At 36.4% G+C, this 27,926-nt stretch overlaps 1 protein-coding gene across 5 annotated transcripts; it reads left to right on the top strand.

Moving 5' to 3' along the window:
- The first annotated feature begins 55 nt into the window (after positions 1-55).
- On the top strand, positions 56-27,418 carry g6pd (glucose-6-phosphate dehydrogenase). 5 transcript variants are annotated; one of them, XM_007228963.4, is made up of 13 exons: positions 56-151; positions 7,158-7,279; positions 16,456-16,493; positions 16,666-16,774; positions 17,752-17,969; positions 19,000-19,158; positions 20,398-20,523; positions 21,529-21,622; positions 23,168-23,354; positions 24,215-24,450; positions 24,903-24,979; positions 25,072-25,164; positions 25,636-27,418. In XM_007228963.4, the coding sequence occupies exons 1-13, from the start codon at positions 130-132 to the stop codon at positions 25,724-25,726; spliced, it is 1,572 nt and encodes a 523-aa protein (XP_007229025.3). In that variant the 5' UTR covers positions 56-129; the 3' UTR covers positions 25,727-27,418. The 5 variants fall into 5 exon arrangements, with proteins under 5 accessions (XP_007229025.3, XP_007229026.2, XP_022533268.1 ...); XM_007228964.4 differs by lacking the exon at positions 56-151 and adding an exon at positions 191-349; XM_022677547.2 differs by lacking the exon at positions 56-151 and adding an exon at positions 402-422.
- Positions 27,419-27,926: the final 508 nt, after the last annotated feature.

The following is a 27,926-nucleotide window of genomic DNA, read 5'->3' as shown; positions in this document are numbered from 1 at the left end:
GTCAGTCCTGATCCTGATCCTGGTGCCTGGTGTCTGATTGGCTCGCAGCGCCTGCTGTTGACTGGTAGCCCCGCCCACCGCTCCGCCTGTAAGAGTGTAGTAAGCGTGTCGTCACGGAGCAGAGCCGGGATGGGAAGTGGAGCGAGTGCTGGTGAGTTTCTGTCTAAACCAATAATATCGCGCAGTTCCGCGGAGTCACGACGGGACCGGTGAACGAGGAAGCGCTCGGGTACTAATGTGCGGCTAGCTCTCTCTCACTGACACAGCTCTCCGCCCTCCGCTGCGCTGTTTTACCCTCCCGCCGCGATTCTCCGCCGCGTTTCTCCGTGTTTACCGGGAGCAGATAGATGTGAGTAGCTGTGTGATGGTGCTGTGTGCAGATTACCGTTATTAACTACACCGCCTGCAGCTCTAACTTCACGGTAAACCGACAAATAACTGCTGATTTAACCCAAAGTTACCGGTAAACTGCTGCTCGCTCGGTTAGCTAACATTAGGTTAACTAGTTAGATTAACTGTAACGTTACACGTTTAACAGGTAATTTATATTCTACAGACACAGGATTTTAACTCTGTAACTCGTAACTAGCTAACCTAACTAATTAACTAACTAAGCTAGCTAACCAACTAAAGCTAGTTAACCTAACTGTTAACTAGGTTTGGTTACCTGCACCGTGTTTACACCAGTGCAAATAAACCGAATTAGCTGCAGTAATATCGGTTAACGTTATTTCAGGTGTAGCTTTAACTCTAGCTTTTTAAACTCGTTCACTGAGGGGCACTTGCTCCATAGCAAAAACACTATTAACCCTTTCAGACCTGATTTATCTCCAGTGATGGATACAAATGTTAGAATTCTCTTTTCGGTCTGTAATGCACAGAAAATGAAACTCTCATATTCTATTATAAAATATTTATAGCAAATAATATATAATATATATATATATATATATATATATATATATATATATATATATATATATATATATATATATTTATTTATTTCCATCGCATTGGAAGCCAATGTTTAACATTTTCATATTTCATTTTGACCTTTTGTTCCACAAATAATCCCTAAACAATAAAAGAACATGATTAAAAAGTGTTCTGAATCACAATAAATTAGAAACAGTTAGCTGTTCCTTTGCCTCAATAGCTCTAGTGCTACTGTTTTTTTTCTGGTTAATGGTCTATTCTGATGAACAACAGCTGTCAAGTAGTGTTGTGTGCAACAAAACATAAATACATAATGTTAATTTTAATGGATGCAGGTTTTGATAGGGTTAATCTAAAATAACTTAGTTTACCAGTCGTAACTCAGTGTTTTTAGCAGTAAAATGACATACATCTAAATTACATACTGGACAATCTATCTCTGCACTTTCACACACATACTCTATAGATTATTTGCACATGTAGGGTTATCTGGGATTGTAATATCTATATATTCACTTATATTTTACCTTACATCTACACTGCAGTACCATATGTCTACAGTGTTATAAGTTATTGTGTATATTGTTTAAGTTAATTGTATACTTTCTATTTTATTATACTTATTCTTCTCAGCTTTGTTGTAAATATTGTTCTCTGTATTCTGTGGGAATCTGCACCCAGGTTTTTCACTCACCTGTACACCTGTACTCTGATTTGATTTGATATCTGTAATGTAGTTTAATCTACTATAAATTATTTTATATATCAGCTACTTCATATTTACTAGTAAAACATTCTGACTAAGCATACTATTCTACTGTCGATTTACATGCAATTTCACTCTGTTGTCAATAAATGACATTTTTCAATAAACAAAATCTAGTTACAGAAATCTGCTATTTCCCCTAGTAATAAAGTTATTATATATTTTGATATGTCCACAAAAATTAGCCTGTCACAACAATAAAAAAAACAAATTGACTTATTGTACTATATATTAGCATAATACTTTTTTTATAACCTAAACTAATCATTGTTCTTTCTGAGCAAGAAAAGCCCATTAATGTTTTATATGTGTAAAATATTTTAACATTACTATATTCTAACTCCTAAATATTAAAATGAATCTTAAATTATAGTTTTAAATGATAGTTTATAGTCCAAAAACTGGTGACAGTTATGACATGCTTATCTCCACAGTAATTCTCACCAGGTCCACATATCATTTGACAAATACATTAATATTCTCCAATGTAGTTTTAGCTAAAGGGTTTAGCTGGTCTTATTTATAATGTTGTTGTGTCTGTCCCTGTTTTGCACCGCCACCGAAGAGCCCAGCAAAGTGTCTGGAGGGCAGCCGGGTAGGCCTGTGTATGTGTGTGCGGTAGATAGGGCTGGGGCGGTATTGATTTTTTATAACCGCGGTAAAAAACTAACGCATCACCGCGATATTGCGGTTAACCGCGAGACCACAACCCCCCCCCCCCCCCCCCCAAAAAAAAAAAAAAAAACACCGCAAATTTATTGGTAACAAATCTTTATTCTTCAAACCATACAGCCTACATACAACTTCTACATAAACCATAAATACAGCATAACAAGTGAACATATGCTGCCTGTATAATTCGTCATTGTACAGCTAACCTGTCTTTTTCCGTGCAGACTTTTTGAAGGAGGAGCTTGTCCGCCTCCCCCTTCTCCATCCATAGATCTATTTTAGGGCTGGCCCGAATAGCGGTTTTGAGCTCAGGATATTCGGCAGTAATTGGTAGCGAATATTCTAATATTCGTTTAAAAAAAAAAGACGAATTAATCCACAGCAAAATTTTCCACTGACCCCCGGCCCCGAAAAAAATATATTTCTCACCCCTTTCCTCGGGCCGTTCGGGCTCAAGGCTCAAGAAGTCTGTGATAGGCGTCTGTTTTTTTTTTATTCACACTCTTCTTATTTCTCATTAAATATCTACTAGATACAGATTATATCTGTACAGTATCATTTATTTCACTTCCCTCCTGAATATTTGGAGTGCATTATGTCTCCTTATGTTGTGATGTTATGTAGTTTTCACCCCAGAATTTCTGCTGCCTCACACCAGGCTTCGGCTGCATCGCAGGGCAGGAGCGCAGCTGCGTTACGGCTATTTCGTTTGAATTGTGCAGTGCAGAGTATTACAGATTTTGTATTTTTGCACTTGGGCTATTAGCTCAATATTAAATATTTCGTTTGTTTATAAATTATTTTATATTCTTAAACCATGTTAAATTATATTCGATTGGAGGAAATTAATTCAGACATCATTTCTTTTTTGTCCCGTTACCGTTCCGCAAAAAAAATCCTTCTTTTAATCCCGCATCAGCCCGCCACATACACAGTTTTGCCGCACCTGCCCCGCGGTCCTAAATAAATTTAATACATTACATTTAGTGCTTAAAATTAAAAAAAATATTTATTAAAACCGCGCGCGGTCACGTTTCTTACCACATTACAAAAAAAAAATCGGTGTGTGTGTGCGCGTGTCGGTCCATTCTCCGCTCCTTTTTTGTGCTTAGGGTTTTTTTTGTTGCGTGCATGAGAATCACTGCGTGATTATTACAATTTTCTTAACTATTTATTAATGTGCTCCCACATCCTCTGGATTGATTAAACTCCTGTTCCCGCCAATAACAATTCAGTTCTGTCTGTGCCGCAAGATATCCTGACGGGACCCGCGTCATATAATATGTTGATTAAAATGTCGTGACGTTAAGAAATCGGCTCGCAAGAGACAACCGACCAAAAAAAAGACATTAGTTCCATTTTAAAATAATAGAAACCTGTCCTTTATGTTTGACAATTTTTGTTTCACTTTACGTGTCCTTACTCATCTGAAGTTTATTTATCTGAACTGAGTTTCATATGGTTATATTTGTAGCGGTTCTGAACTCAGTTCCGCGTGCTGTGAAAGAGACAAGGCGCAGCGCATTTTACCTCAGACTTGGTCAGATAACAACATTTCAGTAAAGATGGTGGTTATAGTTTTATATCATTGCTTTGCTGTTTGAACTACACTTCAACCAACCTTACTATTTTTACCAAGACTGAGGCGCAATGCCGCGCGTTCTCCGCGGTGCTCACGCAGAACAGCCAGCAGCCAGACAATGAATTAATATATTTTACTTTCTCAAAATGTGACCACGGAACACCTTACATGGCTCTATGGTTTACCTTGAGGTGGGTGAATTAGTTTGATGTGTTGGCGAGAGGTGCAGACACCACTTTCCGGCAAATCTTGCAGATGATTCTCTTCTGTTCTGAGTCTTTTTCTTCCTTTTTTCTCAACTTACTGAGCCTGCCCTGTAGCTTCCATTTCCGAGCCAATATTAGTGCTGCTAATCTTCACTCTCTTCAGCAGCCTCAATGGAGACGAAGTGAGCAGGACCTCAATGAGTACCACGCACCGCGTTTTGCTTAACCCATTCGCTGCCGCGCCAGTGCAGCGGCAGCACAGATAAATGACAAAAAAATTTATATTCGATATTATGAATTTTGAGATCGTTTGACACCAATATCTATCGCGATCAAAATATATTTGATATATTGCACAGCCCTATAGTGTAGGACTTACACTTGACATATTAATACTGAATTCACCACAGTTGTGCTTATATGGAGCATTTTACTACCGCTCAAAACGCAGTCAATCAGATTTGACAGCCATAAAAAAATGCGGTAATGACGGTAATGAGCTCATCACCGCGGTGACGTCCCATAACCGCGGTATTGCGGTAATAAAATTATCGTCACAGCCCTAGCGGTAGATGCTCAGGTACAGCTAGACTGGTGTGTAGTAAAGTGTGTGTGATAGAACTGAGTGGTAAATCGAATTCCTTTGATTAATCAATTTATTGTTTTAATGCAAGTTTTAAAAAGGGGTAATCGAGATGCATATAAAAGCTGCCTAAGGGAATTTCAGTATATATATGAATTTATTTAGACTAAAACGGCTTATAATATATACTGGCTAATAACACAGGAGTAATGATATGTTGTAGAAGTATTAGCTAAGGGGTTTAGTTGGGTTAATAACTGTAGAGAAGATGGGAGGAGGATGGGCTTTTTTATAATGTTGTTGTGTCTGTCCCTGTTTTGCACTGCCACCGAAGAGCCCAGCAAAGTGTCTGGAGGGCAGCTGGGTAGGCCTGTGTTTGTGTGTGAGGTAGATGCACAGGTACAGCTAGACTGGTGTGTAGTAAAGTGTGTGTAATAGCGCTGGGTGGTAAATTGAATTAATTTGATTAATCCATTTATTGTTTTAATGCAAGTTTTTAAAAAGGGGTAATTGAGATGTTTATAGAAGCTGTCTGAGGGAATCTCAGTATATAGGCTTGTGTCTATCAGAAACCTGTAAAGAACTCTTCTATGTGGAAGTGATTTTTGCTATTATTAAAAAATAGCTAAATTAATTTTTTGTATTGATATTGGTTTCATACAAGTGTTGTAATGCTTGCACACTTGTGACTCCCCTGAACAAAAAAAAATACATTAATATTAATAGAAATTATACATGTGGCATGTATAAAAATGTAAAAAAAATAAAATAATAAAACTTATTATTAAGTTATTTTCAGCTGGAAAAAAAAAATAAAATATATATATATATATATATATATATATATATATATATTATATAAATATCGCCCAGCCCTATAGCATGTTTGTGCATGTGTTAGTAGCAATATAATACTGTATTTTGCTTTTGGCAGATGCATAAGTCTTTTGAAGGAGATAGGAGGGGTAAGGAACTAAACAGCTGAGATTAAGGAATATTTACCGCTATCTCTTTGCTGTGTTTCGTTCGTCTTTCCTTTTTTTTTATATTGGTACCTGAATACTGTATTCTTGCGCATGCTACTAGTTATCTTCATACTAATGATTTGATTTTTTTTTTATAGAATTTTAGATTTTCTCACTCTTATTGCCAATCAGCGCCTCTCTTTCTGGGAAGTGGGCTTTGGTGGTCTCTTCATTCTACAGATTCAAGCATGCAGATGTTCCTCATGAGTCGTTTTGCTTTATTTTCCTAAGCTTTGCTATGTAAAGTCGAAGAGTAAATAATCCACTCCTATATTTCACCGTCACATAAGTCTGGAATTAAACCTTTAAAAAATAAACACATTCAAGGGAAGTTTTGTTGTGAGAGCAGTACATAAATTTAGCTTGTTAGCTGCTGTGTGAGCTTGCTACCATGTATATTATTATAATACTATTATCTGATTATTTGGAGTATGCTGTGTATTCCAGTATACACAGCATACTCCATTTTCATAGATTGGATTAAGATCTAAACATCTGAATAAGCTGATTAAGGTAGCTGGGTTTTAGCTCAGTAATCAGAGTTTTGGTGCTTCTAAACTCTTAAGTGGAGTATTCTTGAATTTCGTGCATATGTGAAAACAGACAGTGGTTCCAAAAATAAGCGAGCAGTGTTTAACACAACACCTGTAAGATGATGTCCAAATACTTTTGGAGAGATACTGAATCTTTTAGCTGATTCATGTTCATATTGCAGCTTTTGTGTGATGTTTACATCACGTCTATTATGCGAGTTTATTGGCTGGTTGCAAAGCAAAAATCTGATTATTGCCTCACTTAAGTGAACTCTGAGTTGCCTCATTATCTGATTACCCAACTGTAAGTAAATACATTGATTTGGTTACTCTGTTCAGTAATTATCATATTATGAAGTTAATGCAAATGAACTTAAACTGGACGCAATATTTTGTTGATTTGGGATATATATTGTGATAATATGAGTGCTCGTCAGCACACATTGTGATAACCGATATATTACGCATTTAAATCGCAGCTAACTGGGATGTCAAAATGTTAGATCTTTAATAAATGTTTTTAAGATAGTTTTGTCAGTGCTTTTTCGTTGAAAATCGGGACAAAAATACTTTTAGGCTATTCATCTCATCTGTGGTGAAACAAAAGTTGCAAATTGAATGAAAACCTCTGAAAAATTTGTTAAGTATCCTGTGTTTGGCCTTCAGACAAACTGTTAATTTTGTTTGGTTTTGGGTTTGGCAAACTCTTGACTTTAGTGCATGACTAGTTTTGGTTCATATTTAATGAAAGTGGTAAAAGAAGCTGTGCATGTAGGCAAGTTGCCGTGTAAAAAGAAGTAAAAGTAAAAGAAGTTAGAAAGGTGAGAAAAAGCTAACTCTTTTATTTGTTACAGAGAAGATGAGCGCCCTCCCGCTCTCTCGTTCGGAGGTGTTCGGGGAGCTGCGAAAAGAGCTGTATGAGGATGTGGAGTTTCATCACTCCGACGTGCACATCTTCATCATCATGGGGGCCTCGGTGAGTGAGAATTTGTAATGGGGGGATGATGGTGTTAGTGTACCTATAAAGGATTGAATCTTAATCGCCTGGTTTTCCAACATAAGATCTATTATTATTGCTTAAGATGTGCTTCTCTTTTAATCTTTGCAAACGGAAGATGTTGTTTAGTTTGTTTCTAAACTTGGCCTAATTTGGCTACAAGGAGTTCTGGCCCAAAATCTAAAACTTATTTATACTGGGTCTCATTCATCAATCGCTGCCTTTCATTTTTTTTGTACATAAGTTATTCAAAAGGTGACGTGTTTATGAAATGTAGGATTGTTCTGCTCTAATAATGATCATTTCACTGTCCTCATAAACCGAACGATTCCCAAACACTGTAGGTCTGTTACAGTAATCACATTATCAGCTTATAGAACAATATATGGACATAACTTCAGTCATTTTTGCTGACTGCAGTATTACCCACTGTGCAAGTATGCAGTTGTGAGGACATTTATTTATGTATAAGTATCATTATATCAACACCTTAATTAAGTTGCTTTAAAATGACAATTATATCAGTTATACGATTATTAGTCAGACACTGTATAGTCCGGTATTGGCCTACCCAAATAAGAAGACATTGGGGAATGTCAAAATTAAAAAAATATATATATATATATTAGTGCTGGGCGATAAAACGATATCGATAGTTATCGAGGAAACTATATATCGCGATAAGTCGGGGCGAGAAATTCGATAAACTAAATTTTCTATTTCCCGTTTAAGTAGCGTTGTGAAAAGGCGCAGCACGAGATCAGGCAGCACGCTGAACTGCTGCTCAGCCCAGTACAACCCCTCCCCTCCCCTCTCCACCATCCCCCTCCGCCCCACCCCCCGAGCCCCTCCACTCTGAACTCCTCACATAGCGGCTCCTTCTCTCCCATTTACTGGATAAACTTCATTTATACTATTCAGCGGCGCTACACTGGAAAACTCACCTTTTAAATATGAGGCATGCGTCTCCAAGATATTTAGAGAGGTGAGCTTGTTCAGATTTCTGAAGGCAGGTAAACGCTGCTCTGTTTGCTGCTAGTTAGATTAGCTTGTCTCCAGTTTAAAGTTAGCGATGTTTAGGTGTAAAAGGGATCTGTGCAATCTGTCATCATTAGCTAAGATGCTTTCACTGCTTTTTACATTCTAATAAACTAATGGGTAACGCACGTTAGCCGTGTTAATCCACGTTTCGTGTAAATTAAGGTTAACTTCAGCACGAGTGAGGGGTTAGTATATAAACACACAGAAAGGAAGCACTTTCCATCTTTTTTCCTAACTCTCACTGTTTCTGTTAGAAAACCCTGAGGGCAGCATTCTCCTCTGTCTTTGTGTTTTATAGTTTTTAACAGATAGAGAGTCTGTTATGCTGGATATTTTACTAAATACAGAAGATTATATAATCTGTCTAGCTGTATTTGAACTGAGCTAAACATTGCTGTTACTGAACTGGAGTTTTAAATACACTTAAGTAATGTAAGTCTAGTCTACTGAAAGCCAGTAATGTTAGTATAAATCTGTACTGCAGTAGAAGTGGATCATTTCAGAAACTTGACTTTATTCCTCCCACCTCCATTATAGGCCACTTTTTTTTTTAAATATTTAAATGTTAGCTTAATTTAAATGAAAAAAAAAACTAAAGGCTCTTATTTAAAAAAAAACATAAGCAGTAAATTATCTAAAATTACAACAAATAGAAAATAGAAAAACAGTAAAACATATGTAATACATACTTTTTATATGACCAAAATTAAACTAGACTGAAATCTGACTAAAACTAATAATATCCGATAGACTAAAATGTAACTAAAACTATTATACATTTTAGTGAAAAGACTAAGACTGTATCAAAATCACCTGTCAAAATGAACACTGTGATATACTCTTGTATTTTGCTTTATGTAGTTGCCTGCATTCAGGGAGGGGAATGATCTTTTGATTAAATATAATTTTATAAAAATAAATAAAGTGTTATTGCAATTTAAATTAAACAGACATATAATGTAAAGGGTCTTACATATTTTTTAGTTTATATATTTGTCCCCTTTTTAAAATTAATTTAAAAGCTGTACCCACCTGGCAAGATGTTAACATCCTAGTGTCTGTCCACAAGGCTCTGAGCCTGCTAGTGATTTTGTCCATAACTCCCTTATTCTGTCACTTCTGAGTAAAAATAGAAACCTTTAAGTGTAACAGAAAGTGATTTGATTTATATCGTGATACATATCGATATCGGCTGATATGAAAAACTATATCGTAATAAGATTTTTTTCCATATCGCCCAGCCCTAATATATATTTAAACTGTGAATAAACAGATTTTTCTGTTCACCTGAAAAAGTAAAAGGGCTAATTTATTAGACTAATTATGTTTTATTGCAGAATATCAGAGCACTGCTGTTTGAAATTGCTGAGGAGCATTTGTAGTTATTAGAATAGCACTACTGAGGTAAATTCATTTAGGCTATGTAATGTATTCAGTGGTGGAAGAAAATTCAAATTTAACGTAAACCTGCAAAAAAAAACTATTCTGTATTTGTTCTTGATCCAAATGTTTAATTGTTTTCTGTTTCAGATTTAGCTAAAAGGTTTCCTATTTGTGCATCTGTTTTTTTTTAATAGTTGGTGAATAAGGCCCATTGATTCTTCCAGTTTTACAGTTTCATCCATTGTTATATTATCATGTCATATCTCTCAGCTCTGAGGCTGTGGGTGCTTTGTCTCTGAGGAGGAAGTTAAGGTGTAGTTTTGCAATCGAGGAAAGGAAAGTGGACTGCAGAATGAGGAAACAGAGCAGGGTTGAGTAATATAGTAAATCAGTCCAGTGCTGCTTAAGTCCGTTTCAGGGCCCTGAATATTGATCAGTCAGATACAGTTACGGCAGACCACAGATTGGCCAACTGTTATGAAATTTCTGAGTGGTTAGACTTAGGAGGAAGTAGGCCTAAAACTGGGAACTAACTAGAAAAGAGGTTTATAGAAGTCCATTACAAATGGAAATAACCTTCCTAATTGTGTTTAGTATAAAAGAGGTGGAAGGACGGGCCTTGGGGTGGGGGTGGTATTTAAGGATTGTACAGGCAGTGGCTTTTTGTAAGCTGTGACACAAAGCCTAGGCTGGTGTTGAGGTAGGGGACAGGTCCTCAGTAGGACTGCTGGTCACACATATGGAACAGTCTAACAAGGCTCTCCACACTGGTTGCTTAGTTTTCCATCATTTTGGCCAATTGTCCTTGTGCTAGTGTATTTTTACATACACAAATATTTGTAGGTAACCGAGAGATGAGAAGGATACATCAAATTACTCTGAACCTCGGTTGGATTTCTCTGCTGTAAATAAAGTCCTTCAGTTAGCAACCTAGACATTTTTTTAAAGCACAATATTTTTAACTCAGCAGTGCTTTTCTAATAACATGTTTACCTCAGCAGTGCTATTCTTATCATTTATATATTTCAGCAGTGCCATTCTAGTCACATTTAGCTAGCTAGATATAAGTGGCAAGTGGTGCCATTCTAATCACAAATCCGTGCACAAAACAGTGCACAATTAGTTGTAAACTTACCTCAGCAGTGCGACTCAAGTTACATGTACATTACCAGTTAGTACAAGTACAAGTTTGGACACAAACTTCTCATTCAGTGTGTTTTTTGTTTTCTTTTTATGATTTGCTACATTGTAAATTTAATATTAAAGACATTAAACATTTTGTTAAACAGTGTTAAACAAACCAGAATATGTTTTAGAATTTAGATTCTTTTAAGTAGACATATTTAGCTTTGATGGCAGATCTTCACACTCTTGTTATTTTCTCAGAGGTTTCGTGAAGTAGAGTCACCTGGAATAGTTCCTGGAGGTGCTGAACAATAGTTAGCTTCTTTTCGGTTATGCAGTTGTCTAGCTTATCCCAAACCCCCCCCCTCCTTCAAATCACCAACTCTAGCCCTGTACAGCTCGTAACTTTAAGCTGGAAAACTGTTTGTGGAGAAGATGTAAACTAATAGTGAGCATGATCAGTGATTCTAAACGCTTTAATTAGTTTAATCGGTGTGAGTACTTGCTGTATTTGTAATTTTCTGCCAAATATTTTAAAATTAATAAATGCATGCCTAGTATAGAGCAGTTTTTTTTTCCAGATAGTATAGTACCGAACCTATTGGTGATAGTTCTGGTTAAGTGCTGCTGTTTGACCTTTTGTTTTAACTGTTCAGATTATAGTGCAAATGAACAAAAATCAGCTGGTTTTGCAGTTCTTCTGTTACATTGTTTTTCTTTTTTTAAACAAACCAGTAAATTCTCTGCTTGCCTTAACTATAACAACATGTAGCATCAGGAAATAAGGGTGTAGCAGATACACAGTGGCCTCCTCCCTCTGTGTTTACACTGCTTTTTTCCCCCTTCAGTAGAGCATTGGTAGAGTGAACAGATTGTGCGGTATCATTCCCAGTCAGCACTTTTCTTTCAACAGGCTGGAGTGTAGAGGGAGAGAGGGGTGGAGGGAGGGAGGAGGTCATGGCTAGGTAACTGTAGCACTGCTGGCATTAGCTTTGGCACTGTGCTGAGACCTGTAGGACTGAATTAAGCAAGAGTTTCAGCTTGTCTATCTTCCCCTCTCCATCTGTTCACTGAAACAGTCCCACAACTAGGAACTGGACTAAGAATGCACCACATTTGGCAACCAAAATTATTTAGTTGAAAAGTAAAAAAAAAAAAATTGAATAATTTATACAGAACTCATTTATTTTGAGTGTCTATAATATTAGATTACAGGAAGTGAGTGAGGGAGACAGCTGGCAGACATCAGACACCAAGTGTAAGTTAATTTGTTTTCATCTGTAGGTGCATGAATTAAACAAAATAAAGCATGTTTACTACCTTTACAAACAATGGCTGTTTTTTAGCTGAAATGTACAAGCTGCACAGCCTGAAATAGTAATGTTTGCTTAAATAAATTAGACTTAGCATTTGTTTCTGTACCAAAAGTCTGTCTGCCTTTATCTGTGTATATTTTACTCAAATATGGCTTGAGTAGCACTGCTGAGGTAAATTCGTGATTAGAATAGCACTGCTGAGGTAAATTTATGATTAGAATAGCACTGCTAAGGTAAGTATAAAATTAGAATAGCACTGCTGAGGTAAATTTGAGATTAGAATAGCACTGCTGAGGTAAATTCATGATAAGAATAGCACTGCTAAGGTTAATTCACGATTATAAAAGCACTGCTGAGGTAAAGTCATGTTTGGAACAGCACTGCCAAGGTAAATATGTAATTAGAAAAGCACTGCTGATGTAAATATATGAATAGAATAGCACTGCTGAGGTAAATAAATAATTAAAAAAGCACTGCGGAGGTAAATTCATGACCAGAATAGCACTGCTGAGGTAAATATATAATTAGAATAGCACTGCTGAGCTAAGTACATAGTTAGATTTGCATTGCTGATGTAATTTGTTTTTCTTTGACAAACAAGACCAAATAAAAATAGGATATTTAATTGATTTAATGGTGGAAAATGTGGAACGATGAAAAACAAACTGTGAAAAAACATTCTTTGGTGTTCTACCTTTGTTAAAAATGCTGCCTGTTTTGGTCAAAATGTTATCTTGAGTACATGAATGTTTCTGCATACCTAACTGGCTCACCCTGTTGTAGTTCCAGGAATTACAGCTGTATTGTGTTCAGGCTCAGTTTGCTTTAGTTAAGGGGAGGGCTTAAGGTGAGGGTGAGTGTGTGGGTGTGGGTTAGGTAAGGGTGTGGTATCAGCATACCTGTCAAGTCTCCCGTTTTGGCCGGGAAACTACCGTATTTTACTCCTCTTTCCCGCCGTCCTCCCGTATTAGTATTTTCCCGTAAATTTCCCGTATTATACTAAATAAAAAAATATATAGGCCACAGGCGACAATGCACTGACCGCTGTGTGTCTCTTAACCAATCGTTGTGCCGGTTCAAGGAGAAAGTCCCGCCTTTCAGGAGAAACAGCCAATCAGCTAGCTGGTTTTGCGGAGCGCAGTTTAGTATGCGGGAAGCCCCGCCCCTCCCCTCGCTGTGAATTCAGGCAGCTAGTCGGAGCAGCTGTCGTTAAAACTAATCTGGATATACGGAGATTTTTCTAAAAGAAAGGTAATTAACCATGTAAACTATGATGAGATTGTTTCTGATGGCTGGTTAAAAAGACTCTTCTCTGAATCAAAACATAAATTAAACCCACTGTGTGTTTAATAAAATACAGCTTGTGACTCAGTTAGCTTAACTTTAGAATTAGCTAGATAGATATTCAGGGTTTGAGAAAAATCTACATATATATATACATATAATGCCCTGCCCTGATGTGCCTGATCAGCCAATAACTATCATTTCCAAACTCTATTAGTTCAGGGCTAGTTTTAGGGTTTGTTAGAACTTGTTTAAATCTCAAGTATTGTGGTAATGTATTATAATGTAATGTAATGTATTATTTAGAAGGGGTAGAAGAGATGGTTGAGCTGGAGAGAGAGAAAATGTGGAGAGGGCTGAAATTAACTGAACTGATCAGGAGTGGACTGAACGATAGAAAGAAGTATTAATGAAAGATTATTAATTGTGTAGGCCCCTTAGGACTATTATTTACTTATGGAATATATCTGATCCATGTCCTTTTTGTAAATTTGTGCACCCTTCAATTTCAATTTTAAATCTATTAAATAAAAAAAAATATATATATATATAAAAAAAATATATATATATATATATATATATATATATATATATATATATATATATATATTTTTTTTTTTTTTTTTTTTTTTTTTCCCTCGTTTGGGCTGTTGGGGCGGCGGAAAAAATCCCTTATTTTGAAGTCCAAAACTTGACAGGTATGGGTATCAGACTGTGAAGGACAGTAGAAGTGCTGTATTAAAGTCTAGTGCTGGTGAAAAATGCTAAGATGTCAATAATTGTCAGTTAGTCCATTTGTTTTCCAGTCTGATACAATGTAATTTACAGCTTATTTGCTTATGTAATACATTAAAGGTAATGACTAAATAATTAAAAACCAGAGCATATCTGGACAATAATGCACAATCATTGTTTCTACCACTTTGACAACTTTTATTTAATTATATTTTATTTTAATATATATTTAATCTGTTGTTCTAGAGCAGGGTAAATAGCATGAATTTCCCATTCAAACACATCTAAAACATAGATTCTAGTGGGAAATTTTACAGATAACTCTAAAAGGTTCAGAGTTGAGCTGACTTTTAGGATTTCAGGATGGAAGATAGGAACCAGAATCAATACTGAATGGTACATAATTCTTTATTTTAACAGTGCAGCATCTATAATAGATGTTAATAGATGTTTGTGCACAGTATTGTGAACAGTATTTGTAATCTGTGTTTAATTGGTGCCACTACAGAACAATTTGTTAATTTTCCTTTTTTTTCAAAATAAATTGCTTGCTTTGTTAGTGCAGTTTTTTCAAAAAGCCAGTGAGAACTGTCTACTATTTTTTAATATTGCTCCAACAACAAAGCACTTAAATGTAATTCAGGCCTGTCACAATAATTATGTTACTAACTTATCATACAACACATGGACATCATCTCAAGGGGAGGCCATTAATGTGAATGAGCCAAAAGTTTTTATTTAGGATATTAAACATCTTTATATTACAGTTCTGTTCTGTGGATGTTCTTAATATTTAAAAGTTAATTGCACTTTAAAAGGGTATAATTGCATTATCTTTTATAATTGCTATTATGTCAGTGACATAAAATAGTTTAAAAAAGACTATCACAATATTTTTACGGACAATATATAGTTCAAACAACTATAGGAATGAATGCAGCATTTTTTTTCTCTGATTTGTGTGGATTATTGAGCGTAGTTGCATCATTAGGTTGAACTGCCTGCAGTCTGTCTTTAGTAATTAGGTGTTACACTTCTATAAAAATGCTTAAATCAGGGAAAAATGAGAATATAAACTGTCTGTTTTTTTCTCAATATAAAGTATTTCTTTGTTTGTATTTCCAGTTGTTTGGCTTTTTTTAATACCTGAAGCTTGGGAGTGTAACAGTGTGAGAGATTGTGTAAAGTCATTCTTACTTAGCACTGAGGCCTTTGATAAACCAAGCCATGACTAATTGATTATTTGACTGCTGTATCTGTATCTGTTAAGAAGACTAAAGTCATGCCTCGCCCATAAACACAAAGCTCTCAGACGCCTGAAAACCGGGCGTGATGTAAAAAAAAAAAAAAAAAAAAAAAAAAAAAAAACGTATTAGTTGTGTTGTGCTGACTTTTAGCCCACTTCTGCACTTCTCTGAGGGATAACTGTATTTATGTTTTTAGGTGGTAGAGTTATAATACAACCAACTGTTCATATTTACAATGTGTATGTGGTTTTTAATTCAACTGCCACCATGTGTGTCATACATCTTTCATTACTGACTTATTCTTCCACACATTAGTAAAATAAAATAAAATCATTTGTCTTTTTCTGCCAAATACAACAGAAAATGTAGAACTTCATGTGGTGAAAAGCTAATTTCATGTTGCCTCATCTGTGCAGTTGTTGCAGTGAGATTGCAGCCATTGAGTAACTGCAGTTTCAGGCCTTACTGTTTGCTGTGTGAAATAGAAGATGTTGGTTCAATAACTTGTGCAAGTTTTTACTGAGAAACCGTGATCTCCATCAAGTGTCATGATCACTTCTGTGTAGACAGGCATTATCTACTACCTCATAAAAAAAAAAAAAAAGCCGGGACGCTGGTAAAATGTAAATAAAGGTAAATAAAAACAGAAAGTAAAGATTTGCAAATCTCATAGGCCCATGTTTTATTTAAATTAGATCACATTAGAACACATATCACATGTTATAAGTGAGACATTTTATGATTTCATGAAAAACATTAACTAATTTACAACATGATGGCAGTAACTCATCTCAACAAAGTTGGCATGGGACAACGCAATGCTGGACAATGTATTTCCCGGATGTCTCAGGAAATAACTTAAGTATGAACCAGCCAATCAGGACGGCGCTATTTTTTCTTCTGTCTTAAAGGCACAGGAACATAAACAGGAATTAAGCCTAGTTATCTTATAACTACACATCTTCTGAATGAGGATTCTCCATTCTCCAACTAATATTGTATTTGTCCTTTTTTATTTTTTCAGGGAGATCTGGCAAAAAAGAAGATTTATCCTACTCTGTGGTAAGAAGATTTATTATACAGCATACAGTTGTGTTTATTGCCAGTTGCTCCACATGACTCTTGTTCAAACATGTACAAAATATCTACAGTTAATTTATTAAGCTTCAATGAATGGCACTAATTAATAGATGATATTAACCAGAACTAACTGGATGTTCCGTCTCTCTCTCAGGTGGTTGTTCAGGGACGGTCTTCTTCCAGAGCAGACGTTCTTTGTTGGCTTTGCTCGCTCTGACCTGACCGTGGATGCCATTCGCACTGCCTGTCTTCCTCACATGAAGGTAACAAACATACCTGTAGTCTGGATCAGGGCCTGAACCCAGGTTGTGGAGTGTTTGGTACATTGTGTACTAGGGGTGTAACCGTGACATGAGCTGCAGTGCCTCCATCCCGACAAACATCTAATAAAATAAAATAAAAAAAAAAATTTACTTAAAGACAACACAAATAGTAATACTTCAGTAAAGATATAAGAAAAATCTATTTAAGTAGAGTATTTAATTTTACTTCATTACTGTTCACTACTGTTCAGCTTAGAACACAAAAATGTCTTACACAATGATACTTATACTCTAGATTTTTTTTTTCCCCCATTTTCTTCCCAATTTACAACCCACTCATTAGGACTCCCCCTATCACAGGTAATGCCCCAACACCAGGAGGATGAAGACTAGCACATGCCTCCTCTGATACATGTGAAGCCACTGCCCTTTTCGAACTGCTACTGATGCAGCATTATCAAGTAGCATCACAGCGCACTCTGAGGAAAGCCCAGCGACTCGGTTCTGATACATCAGCTCACAGACGCCCTCTGCTGCATCATCACCCTAGGAGTGATGTGGGGAGAGAGCGCCATCTACCCACCCAGAGAGAGCAAGACCAATTGTGCTCTCTAAGTGTTCCGGCAGCTGATGGCAAGCTACATAAACAGGATTCGAACCTGCGATCTACTGATTATAGTGGCAGCGCTTAGCGCTTAAAAATAAACAGCACAGTAGTTTGTTTAAGCTTAAAATAGTACTTATAATACTTATTATTAAACTTATACAGTTCGTGAATTGCATTGAAGCGTGAGCAGAGTGCAACGTTACACCCCTATTGGTGCGGTTAGTTTTACTTTTACACTGCAGTTCAGTGATTGAACGCACTAAAGAACTTTTACATCCTTTATGTCCTGTCATCATCACCTATGTGAGCAAAGTCTCTCTATACTTATAGAAAGTTGTCTGCTCATGTGTGTCCGGTTCTCTTTCCACAGGTGGCAGATACTGAAGCAGACCGTCTCGCGGCCTTCTTTAAACGTAACTCCTATATAAGTGGGAAGTACGGAGAAGAGTCTGCGTTCTCCAACCTGCATTCACACCTGCTTTCACTGCCTGGAGGAGCTGATGCCAACCGCCTCTTCTACCTGGCCCTGCCACCCACTGTGTACCACGATGTCACTAAGAACATCCGCAATCAGTGCATGAGCAGCAAGTGAGTAGCAGGAAGTTTTCTGTGTTTTGGTGTTTGAAGTTTGTTTCATTAGTTAGCACTAGAGCTGTAAAGATAATGCAGATAATAAGTAATGGAAACGTATACCCCACCAATTAGTACTGTAAAGACACAACTGAATCTTTACTAACTGTCACATTTGAGTAAAATTCGCAGGGAAAGGCCGACAGTCCTTTGGTAAAAAAAAAAAAAAAAGGTTAGTGTTAAAGGAGATCTCTGGAGTAAAATGGACTTTTGGTTTAGTAAAACATGATAAAAGTACTTATCTTTGATGAATAGCACACCTCTGTTCTCCCTCAGCGTTCCGAGATCCAGAAATTGTAACAGTTTGTCCAAACACCCTTCAGACTGGTTGACATGCCCCAATAATTTAATAATTTGCCCCTATGATAACTGTAGAAGTGCACAAAAAGCTTATTATTTGTGCACTTTTACAGTTATTAATGCCTTATTTTAAATGTCAGGGCTCTCAGGATTCTAGCAAGGAGGTGTGTAGCTTCTTTGAGCCTAAATAACGGTGGAAAAAGCGTTTTTTTGCCCCTTGTCACCCAGTCTGGAGGGTGTTTAGATGAACTGTTCATATTTCTGGATCTTGGAACGCTGTGGGAGGGCGGAGGTGGGCTATTCATCAAAGGTAAGTACTTTTATCATGTCTTAGTACAACAAAAGTCCATTTTAAACCAGAGTTCTCCTTTAAGTCTAAATCTAACATTACTATCCTAGATCTGTACAGCTTCTGTATGTTTCAGCTGGAAAACAACTAGGTTTTAAAAGGGTTGTAGACTGACACCAAATATTCTGTGCATCCCTAGTAATCTTAGACTTGCTTTGTCATATTTCTGTATAAACAGCTTCAAACCCCAGACATTGAATATGTCTTTGTGGAATCGTCACTTTTGTAGAAAGAGAAAAATCTGTATAAAGGAGATTTTTAGCTGAGCTGTTTTAAGACTAATGAATAGTACAGTTTGTGGCTGTAGATTCTTCGTTAATGTGATTGGATGCTTTGCAGAGGGTGGAACAGAGTGATTGTAGAGAAGCCGTTTGGACGGGACCTGCAGAGCTCCGAGGAACTGTCCAATCACCTCTCCTCGCTCTTTACTGAGGACCAGATCTACCGCATAGACCATTATCTCGGCAAGGAGATGGTGCAGAACCTCATGGTCCTCAGGTAAACTTCTAAATCTTCTTGTTCTGCTTTTCTCTGTTTGTCTGTTCTCTGTTTTTAAAGCATTTTTAGGCATCTATCAAAATCAACATTGACCTACCCTTTTTTAATGCAGGCCAGCGTTTCCCTCTGGTTCAGCTCTTCTGCCTTTCATCAGGTGTCAGACACAGTTGTTGTTTTTGCATAATGTCTGCTCCAGTATGATTTGAAAAGGGTTGGGAGGGTGACCTTAAAATATATCCTGATAGTGATCACTGATTATTTACTGATTGCTTACTTTTTTAAAGTAATATAATATGATTATTTTTTAATTGCTTTAATTGCTATTTGCATTTTGCAGAGAAAAATAAGTATTTGATCCCCTACCAACCATTAAGGGTTCTGGCTCAGTTAGACGCTCCTAATAAACTCATTACCTGTATTTAAAACAGTGGTCTTAAATTGTCACCTGTATAAAAGACTCCTGTCTACAGACTCAATTAATCAGTCAGAATCTAACCTTTACAACATGGGCAAGACCACAGAACTTTCTAAGGATGTCAGGGGCAAGATCATAGACCATGGGCTACAAAACCATACAACGCTTTGTGAAAAGGAGACAACTGTTGGTGCAATAGTAAGAAAATGAAAGAAATACAAAATGACTGGCAATAGACATCGATCTGGAGCTTCATGCGCAATCTCACTTCGTTGGGTATCCTTGATCATGAGGTAGGTGAGAGATCAGCCTAAAATTACGCAGGGGGAACTTGTTAATGATCTCAAGGCAGCTGGGACCACAGTCACCCAGAAAACCATTAATGACCCATTACGTCGTAACGGATTAAAATCCTGCTGTGCCAGCAATATGCAGGCCTGTGTGACGTTTGCCAATGAATACCTGCTGTTTTTTCTTGAAGAGGATCTCCACCAGAAGAGCTATTAGCACTCATCTAGCTATGTGTTTGTCTATAAACCAGACAACAAGCAATCAACAAAAAACAACAGTTGTCTGATCTTTTTTAAGCTATAACGAAATCCTTGCTAATAATCACATTTCATTTTAAAATGTAACAATAATATGCTTTCTTTTTTTTTTACTGTAACTGAAATGGTTTACATTACATTGTTTTTCATATTTTGATTACATTACTCAATTAAATGTCTGTTACTACCCAACCCTGAATGTTAATGCTTTTGTAATGTGATGGACTGATTGGAGTTGTTTCTTATCCATAGAAAATTATTTTCTTTCTTGTTTAGGTTTGGAAACAGGATATTTGGACCCATCTGGAACAGGGATAATGTGGCCTGTGTGGTCCTGACCTTCAAAGAACCTTTTGGAACCCAGGGAAGAGGGGGATACTTTGATGACTTTGGTATTATCCGGTAAGAAGCTTAGAATTAGTCTGAGTGAACTAAAACTGAAACTACTGCCCGGTTAAACCCATTATTGCAAAACCCTGAGTTAGAGTTTAGATTCTCTGTCCAAGCACGACTTGATGCCGAAACTGAACTCGGGCCAGGTCAGGGCTATTTTTATTTTATAGGAAACTATGGCGTGAAAATCACAATGTAGCAAAGTAACAAATCACACTGTGATCATAAAAATGTAAAAAAAAAAAAAAAGTTAGAACTCCTGCACTCCTGAAAAGATTTTGCTTATTTTAACAACTCTGTGTGGTATCTAAAAATAAAAAGTTTTAATTCTGTATTTAATAAAAATCTAAGCTCTAACCTCAGTGGCTGAAATTTCTTCTCTTTACATTAGTTTTTCTTTTAATCAAAATGTAAAAGAAAAAACATTGCCTGCACACAGCTAAAAGTCTGTACTATATCTTATGCCATAAAAAATATGTATATTTGCTACAATATATGTTTATCTTACTTTTTAGCAAATTAAAAAAAAGCTGTTTGAGTTTTATAAGATGTGTATGTCCCATCTTATTCTGTAATTTTTTTTGGCTGTTTCTTAACACGTTGAGCCGCATTGTGAATATTCATCAGCTAAGCTAAGATGATAAAGATTACTTAAATCCTTTGCTTTCAGAGTCTGTTAAAAATGTTTAGACACCACATTTTACAGGTGTTGTGTCAAACACTGCTCGCTTATTTCCAGTACCACAGTCTGTTTTCACTCTGAGAAATCTGTGAATACTACAGGTAAGAGTGTAGATGCTGACCAAATCTAAGAAATATGAGTATACTGTTTACATGACTATTTAAATATTCAAATATCTGCAGTAATCTAATTATAAACATATATTTAAGTGCATATAAACACACAAACTCATTATCTCACCCAGTTCTATATTAATATTTATTTCTTTTATGGTACGGTTTGCTGATTGGTTTTTAATCCCACTGATCTGCCCTCTTCTCTCACATGTTTAGTGATGTGATGCAAAATCACCTGCTGCAGATGTTGTGTCTGGTGGCCATGGAGAAACCCGCCTCCACCAGCTCTGATGATGTGAGAGACGAGAAGGTAGGTGGCCTGCCCGGAAGCTGAGTTTAGCCCTGCTCTGTTAAACCAGTCCCCAAGGACTGCACAGACCTCTCTGAAGGATCTACTGTAACCATATAAACCCTGAAAGTTTGCCTGAGGACGACACTGATTCAATTCAGATCTGCATGATTTATGGCCATGATTCCAGTGCTGGATAAGTCTGTACTGAGACCTGCGTTCAGTGTATCTTTACTGTAGTATAAATAAAACAAAATCTTTTTAGATACAGTGATTATGTTGCATTTTTATCTCCCCCTGTTACTAGCAATGGTCCCATCATTAGGAGGGTGAGGACCAGCCAGCACCAGCATCACAATGGTAGTGTTTAGGGGAGAGAGCGCCATCTTCCCACCCAAAGAGAGCATGACCGATTGTGCTAAATCTCAAGCCATAGTGATAGTGCCTTAGACTTCTGAACCAATCAAAGCCTTTTATCATACAAAGTAATGATATTATATTTAAAGGAATTTAGTTTGAAGTATTTTCTCTTTTTTAAGCCTCTTTTCAAAAATCAAAATCAAAATAATCAAAATCAATGTTAATGCCTTTATTTATTGCTTATTAATCAGAGGCTGCTTTAAATTCTTATGAAATTAATGTTTATACATGATTAGTATGCAGTGCTGTAAAGTACACAGGTGTTTAATGAACCATGTTAAAATCTAAACAGATACAGCATATCTAATACAGCTTATCAAATATGGATTACTGTATTGATTACTAGGTTTGAATTATCTAAGGATATTTGACTGTTAAGGAACCTGATTTTTACCATTATTCTATGATGCTGTAGCATTTATGGTTAAAGGAGGAATCCGGTGTGAAATGGACTTGGGTTGTAGGGGAATAAAATAATAAGTACAAACTTCTGTCAAATAGCGCACATTCGTTCATTTCCAGCATTCTGAAATGCAGAGGTTTTGTTTGCTAGCGATAGGGACATAATGTTGCTCATGCAAAAATGATATTGCTATTATTTACACCATTAGCAAGCTCAAAGTAGCTCCACACTTCATTGGTAGAATTCTGACATTCAAAATGAGGCACTGAGAACTTAGAAAGTGCAGGTAATTTATTTAAAAACAATTTTATACTGTTTATATAAAATTGTAGCTTGAGGTAGTTCTTCAAGTTCATCAAGATAAGTCATCTGACAAGCACAAATGAATAGGTAGGATAGGAGAACAGACAGCAACATAAATTCTCTGGAAATTCATGAATATTATAAAGATATTTTCAGTAACAGCTAGAATTCATGCTTTTTCATAGAATTCATTTATGGGGTTAGGGTTAACTAGCAATTATACTAGCATTATAACCTGTTAAGAGCATTGGCAAAAAGCTCTGCATTTCAGAACAGAGGTGCGCTATTTGACAAAAGTTTATACTTATCATGTTTCACTATCTCCATTTCACCCCAGATTTCTCCTTTATATGAGACACAGTGCACCATGGGTAAATGTGCTTAAACTCTCTATACAGCCTCTTTCTCTGGTCTGATAATCGCTTTGCCTCCCCCTGCAGGTGAAAGTGTTGAAGTGTGTGGCACCAGTTACTTCTTCAGATGTAGTTTTGGGTCAGTATGTTGGAGACCCAGAGGGGGAAGGAGAGGCTAAGCTGGGTTACCTGGATGACCCGACCGTCCCTAAAGGCTCCACACAGGCTACGTTCGCCACGGCTGTGCTGTATGTACGGAATGAACGCTGGGACGGTACGTGATCTTTTCTTTTTGTTCATTTTTTCTTGAGAATGTTAGAAGTGTTTCTTAAAGTTCAGATTAAGTTACTTTTTGATCAGATCGGATCTGATGGGGATAGTTTTGGTGGTCTACATGTCTTATTATTTCTGTATCTTTTAATTAGTTTATGGCCATCTACAGCTCTGGAAAAAGCTTCAGTTTCTGAATCAGTTTTTCTGAATTTGCTATTTTATAGGTAAATGTTTGGGTAAAATGAACATAGTTGTTTTATTCTATAAACTACGAACAACCTTTCTCCTAAATTCCAAACAAAATATTGTCATTTAGAGCATTTATTTGCAGAAAATGAGAAACGGCTGTAATAACAAAGAAAGCAGAGCTTTCAGACCTCAAATAATGCAAAGAAAACAAGTTTTAGTTGAATAACCCTGGGTTTAATCACAGTTTTCATGCATCTTGGCATGTTCTCCTCCACCAGTCTTACATGCTGCTTTTGGATAAATTTATGCCTCTCCTGGTGCAAAAATTCAAGCAGTTCAGCTTGGATTGATGGCTTGTGATCTTCGTCTTGATTATATTTTTTAGAGGTTTTTAATTTGGTAAAATCAAAGAAACTTATACTTTTTAAGGGGTCTCTTATTTTTTTCTAGAGCTGTATTTATTCTGGTAGTTTTCTAGATGTATTATATACGCCTCATACAATGGAATCTTAGAAATATCTTTTGAAAGTTGTTTGGGCTGCAAATTTATATAAATGAAAGTTTGTTTCTTATTTTTGCATATGCTCGTATATACAATATATTATAATTTTAAAAATGCAATTTAAGGCTGGTAATGTGGTGTGATGTATTAAAAGCAGTCTCATTCTCCAGGTGTGCCCTTCATCCTGAGGTGTGGGAAGGCGCTGAACGAGCGGAAGGCGGAGGTGCGGCTGCAGTTCACAGACGTGCCCGGGGATATCTTTAATGCGCAGTGCCGCAGGAACGAGCTGGTGGTGCGAGTTCAGCCCAATGAGGCCATATACGCCAAGATGATGAGCAAGAAACCTGGAGTGTACTTCAGCCCTGAGGAGACTGAGCTGGACCTGACCTACCGCAGCAGATACCGGGTGAGACATGGGTTCTTCTGTATCATGTCAGTTGGTTTTGGGTTTTTATGATGTCAGTATTTACTAGGGATTCACCGAATGCATTGGAGAAATGAGAAATTTCAGGTTTAAATACAATTTTAGTGTCTGCACACATAAATCTCACCAGCTGAGAGATACAAGCTGTACCGGAGTACGATAGTAGCGTAAGCCTGGCTACCTTAGCATTATTATAATTTTAGCAAGACTAACAGTTTTTCTCAGTTTAATGTTGACTCACAAGTGACTTGGGTTGCACTAAATGCATGATGCACTACTTGATTAGTAGAGCACTGCTGATGTAAATGTATGATTAGTATAGCACTGCTCAGGTACATTTTAAGATTAGGATAGCACTGGTGAGGTAAATGTACGATTTAGAAAACACTGCTAAGGTGCTGAGATTAAGTAACAAAATTACCATCTACTCACAGGATGTCAAGCTTCCAGATGCGTATGAGCGTCTGATTCTGGATGTGTTCTGTGGCAGTCAGATGCACTTTGTGCGCAGGTGAGTATTATTATTATTATTATTATTATTATTATTATTATTATTATAGTAAATACTTATATTGACCATGTAATGATTTCAACCTTTTACAGTGACGAATTGAGGGAAGCGTGGAGGATCTTCACCCCACTTCTTCATCAGATAGAAAAGGAGAAGGTTCCACCCATTAAGTATAAATATGGAAGGTAAAAAAAATATTTAAATAATAGATAAAATAGGATGTCCTGGAGCCTGTTTACATCTGGTATTAGAAGTGCTTTGTATCTGAATAGTATTTAAAATACTTTAATCGGGTTCTGTTCTGTATACTGTTAATTTTTCATTTATAAATCCTCAAGCTAACAAGATACTACTCATTAAGCTTAGTTACGATAATTCTGAAGTTTCATTGAAAGCTACTGTCTAAGCGATGACTTTAACATTAGTACAGTTAAAAAGACATGGGGTCAAATTTCCAGACAAGGATTAAGCCTAATCTTGGTCTAGACTGCAAGACACAGCCCTGTCTGGAGAACCCCATAATATTGGAGAACTGGACTGTTTTTTTTGTTGTTGTTTTTTTTTAAATAGGGAGTTTTTAACAAATAACTCGAAATAGTAAAGAAGTACCTTCTGTTTTTTTCCCCCTTTTTATTCTTTCTGTACCTGATTTCTAGCCGAGGTCCTCAGGAAGCAGATGACCTGGTGCAGAAGGTCGGGTTCCGCTACGAGGGAACATACAAATGGGTCAACCCCCATAAACTGTGAGCGGAGAAGAAGATGAGGGGCAAGAAAAGTGTGTGTTTGCGTGTTTGAGAGAGTGTGTGTGTGTGTGTGAGTGAGTGAATGAGTGAGAGGTTTGTGTTTCTAGTAACACAGCATATATTTTGTATCACAAACCAAAATGTGGCACAGAAACCACAAATTCCATCTTTAAACTTTAACTATAAATCTTAATGTTGAGTCTTAAGCAGTTCTTATAAAGGGCTCCGGTAAAACTCATGCTGCATTTCAGTTAAACTCTGATGTAGGAAAAATATTTCTGTTCCAAGTAGGACCTTTTATCTGCAATGCTTTAATTGGTCGGATTTCTTAGTGGGAAACCAAGAGTTCTGAATCCTGAAGAGTAGTAAACAGTAGTATAATAGTTACAGTTTCACTAATAAAAATTGTGTCTGATTCAATCAGCTGCAACACAAAGTACTGACCAACTTCTGTCTGGCAATATGTTTTCAAGGCTTTGTATGTGCAAAATACAAAGTATAATACATTTATCAACAGTTAATGCTAGCAATGCTAATCTGGGACAGTGCTAACAATGACAGCTGATGTCCAAAAGTTTTACTCATTCCTAATTCCTCTCTCTGATATCCAACATCCAAACTAAATGGAGCGCAGCATCAGTAACAGCTACTGAACGATGTTTTATTATTTCTAGCTTTTTTTCTTGAGCATTCATCATTAATATTCCATATTTGTTGGCAGGACTATATCTGCTCTACTGTACGCCTCTGTGGACTAATCTTTATCATTCCTGTTCCTGTACTTCCTGTACTCAACTCTCAGTCTTTCACTGTTGTTTACATTTCATTAATTTCATTCTTAAAGACTCTTCAGGTCCAGACAGCTGCTCACAGTTGTAGCACAATGTGGAAACTGTGATCAGTAACTAATTAGGTCTTAAAGAAAACACACACACATGCACACGTTCCTCTTTATTAAACCTTACGCAGGTTGTTTAATATTCCATAGCTTGTTGTTTGTGGTCAAGTTTAATAGGCAAAAAAAAAAATGCTTCAAAATTGGCTTATTGCTGTTACATGATTATTTAAAATTCAAAAGTAAGGTTGGTCATGTAGACACAATACTCATTTTTAAATCAGAGTAAGATCTGATCTAAAGTAATCTGCTAAAAAGAGCTAGTTTTAGCTCAGTCATCAGGTTTCTCCAAGCAGCTAACCTTAACCTGATCAGTTACTGACAAACTTCAATCTTCTACAGTAATAGTATTGTGTATTTTTAATCTCCTGAATCTGAGTCAGACCTCTCTGATTGGCATACATATTAAACAAACATAAATTGGGGGAAAATACTAAAATGTAGTATAGAATAATAAAAAAAGCTGTAGAACTGATAAATGTTAGGATATAAAATAATAGACAGATAGTTTGAGGTGTAGGGTTTACAGATAATTTACAGGCAAAAACAAAAATAGGTGCATTCCATGCCCTCTTCATTATAACCTGAGTATAATGAACACAAGCTTTCTTCACACATTTCTATTTTTTTTCTTAAAACAGATATTACATACACACGCACATATTTTATCATATTCACCATTGTATAACTGAAAGAGAAGATATTATTGAGTGAAGCAAATGCTTTCTTTAATAGTTAACCATCTTCACTTAAAATAAAGAGCATATAATAAACAAAGTTTATTTATATAATGGGTTTGTGAAACAGCTGCACTTTTATTTCACCTGGTTTTTGTTTTGGTTTCTGCTTTTAAGTTTTTTTTTTTTTGGTAAATTTCTCAAAAAATGATCTTTATACTACCTAGATTAAATATTGTTTTCCCAATAAAGTATAGCTAAGACAACTCATACAATGTCTCTTATGTTTTTTTTTCCGTTGTGGAATCCTGAATATACTGGATTATAAAAAAGTCTGGGTGGTTAAGCAGACTCTGAAGCTTTACCATCAGCAGCCGGAGTCGGAGAGAATACAATTGCAATTGATTATGCTCTCTCTGGGTGGGTAGGTGGCACTCTTCACTTTTCCTCATCACTCCCATTGTTGATAGATAGATAGATAGATAGATAGATAGATAGATAGATGGATAGATGGATAGATGGATAGATGGATGGATGGATGGATGGATGGATGGATGGATGGATGGATGGATGGATAGATGGATGGATAGATGGATAGATGGATGGATGGATGACAAAGTATATTTTCCAAT

Source organism: Astyanax mexicanus, chromosome 13 (assembly GCF_023375975.1).
Source record: "Astyanax mexicanus isolate ESR-SI-001 chromosome 13, AstMex3_surface, whole genome shotgun sequence".
Taxonomy (NCBI): Eukaryota; Metazoa; Chordata; class Actinopteri; order Characiformes; family Acestrorhamphidae; genus Astyanax; species Astyanax mexicanus.
This window is presented reverse-complemented; position numbering and strand designations above follow the sequence as displayed.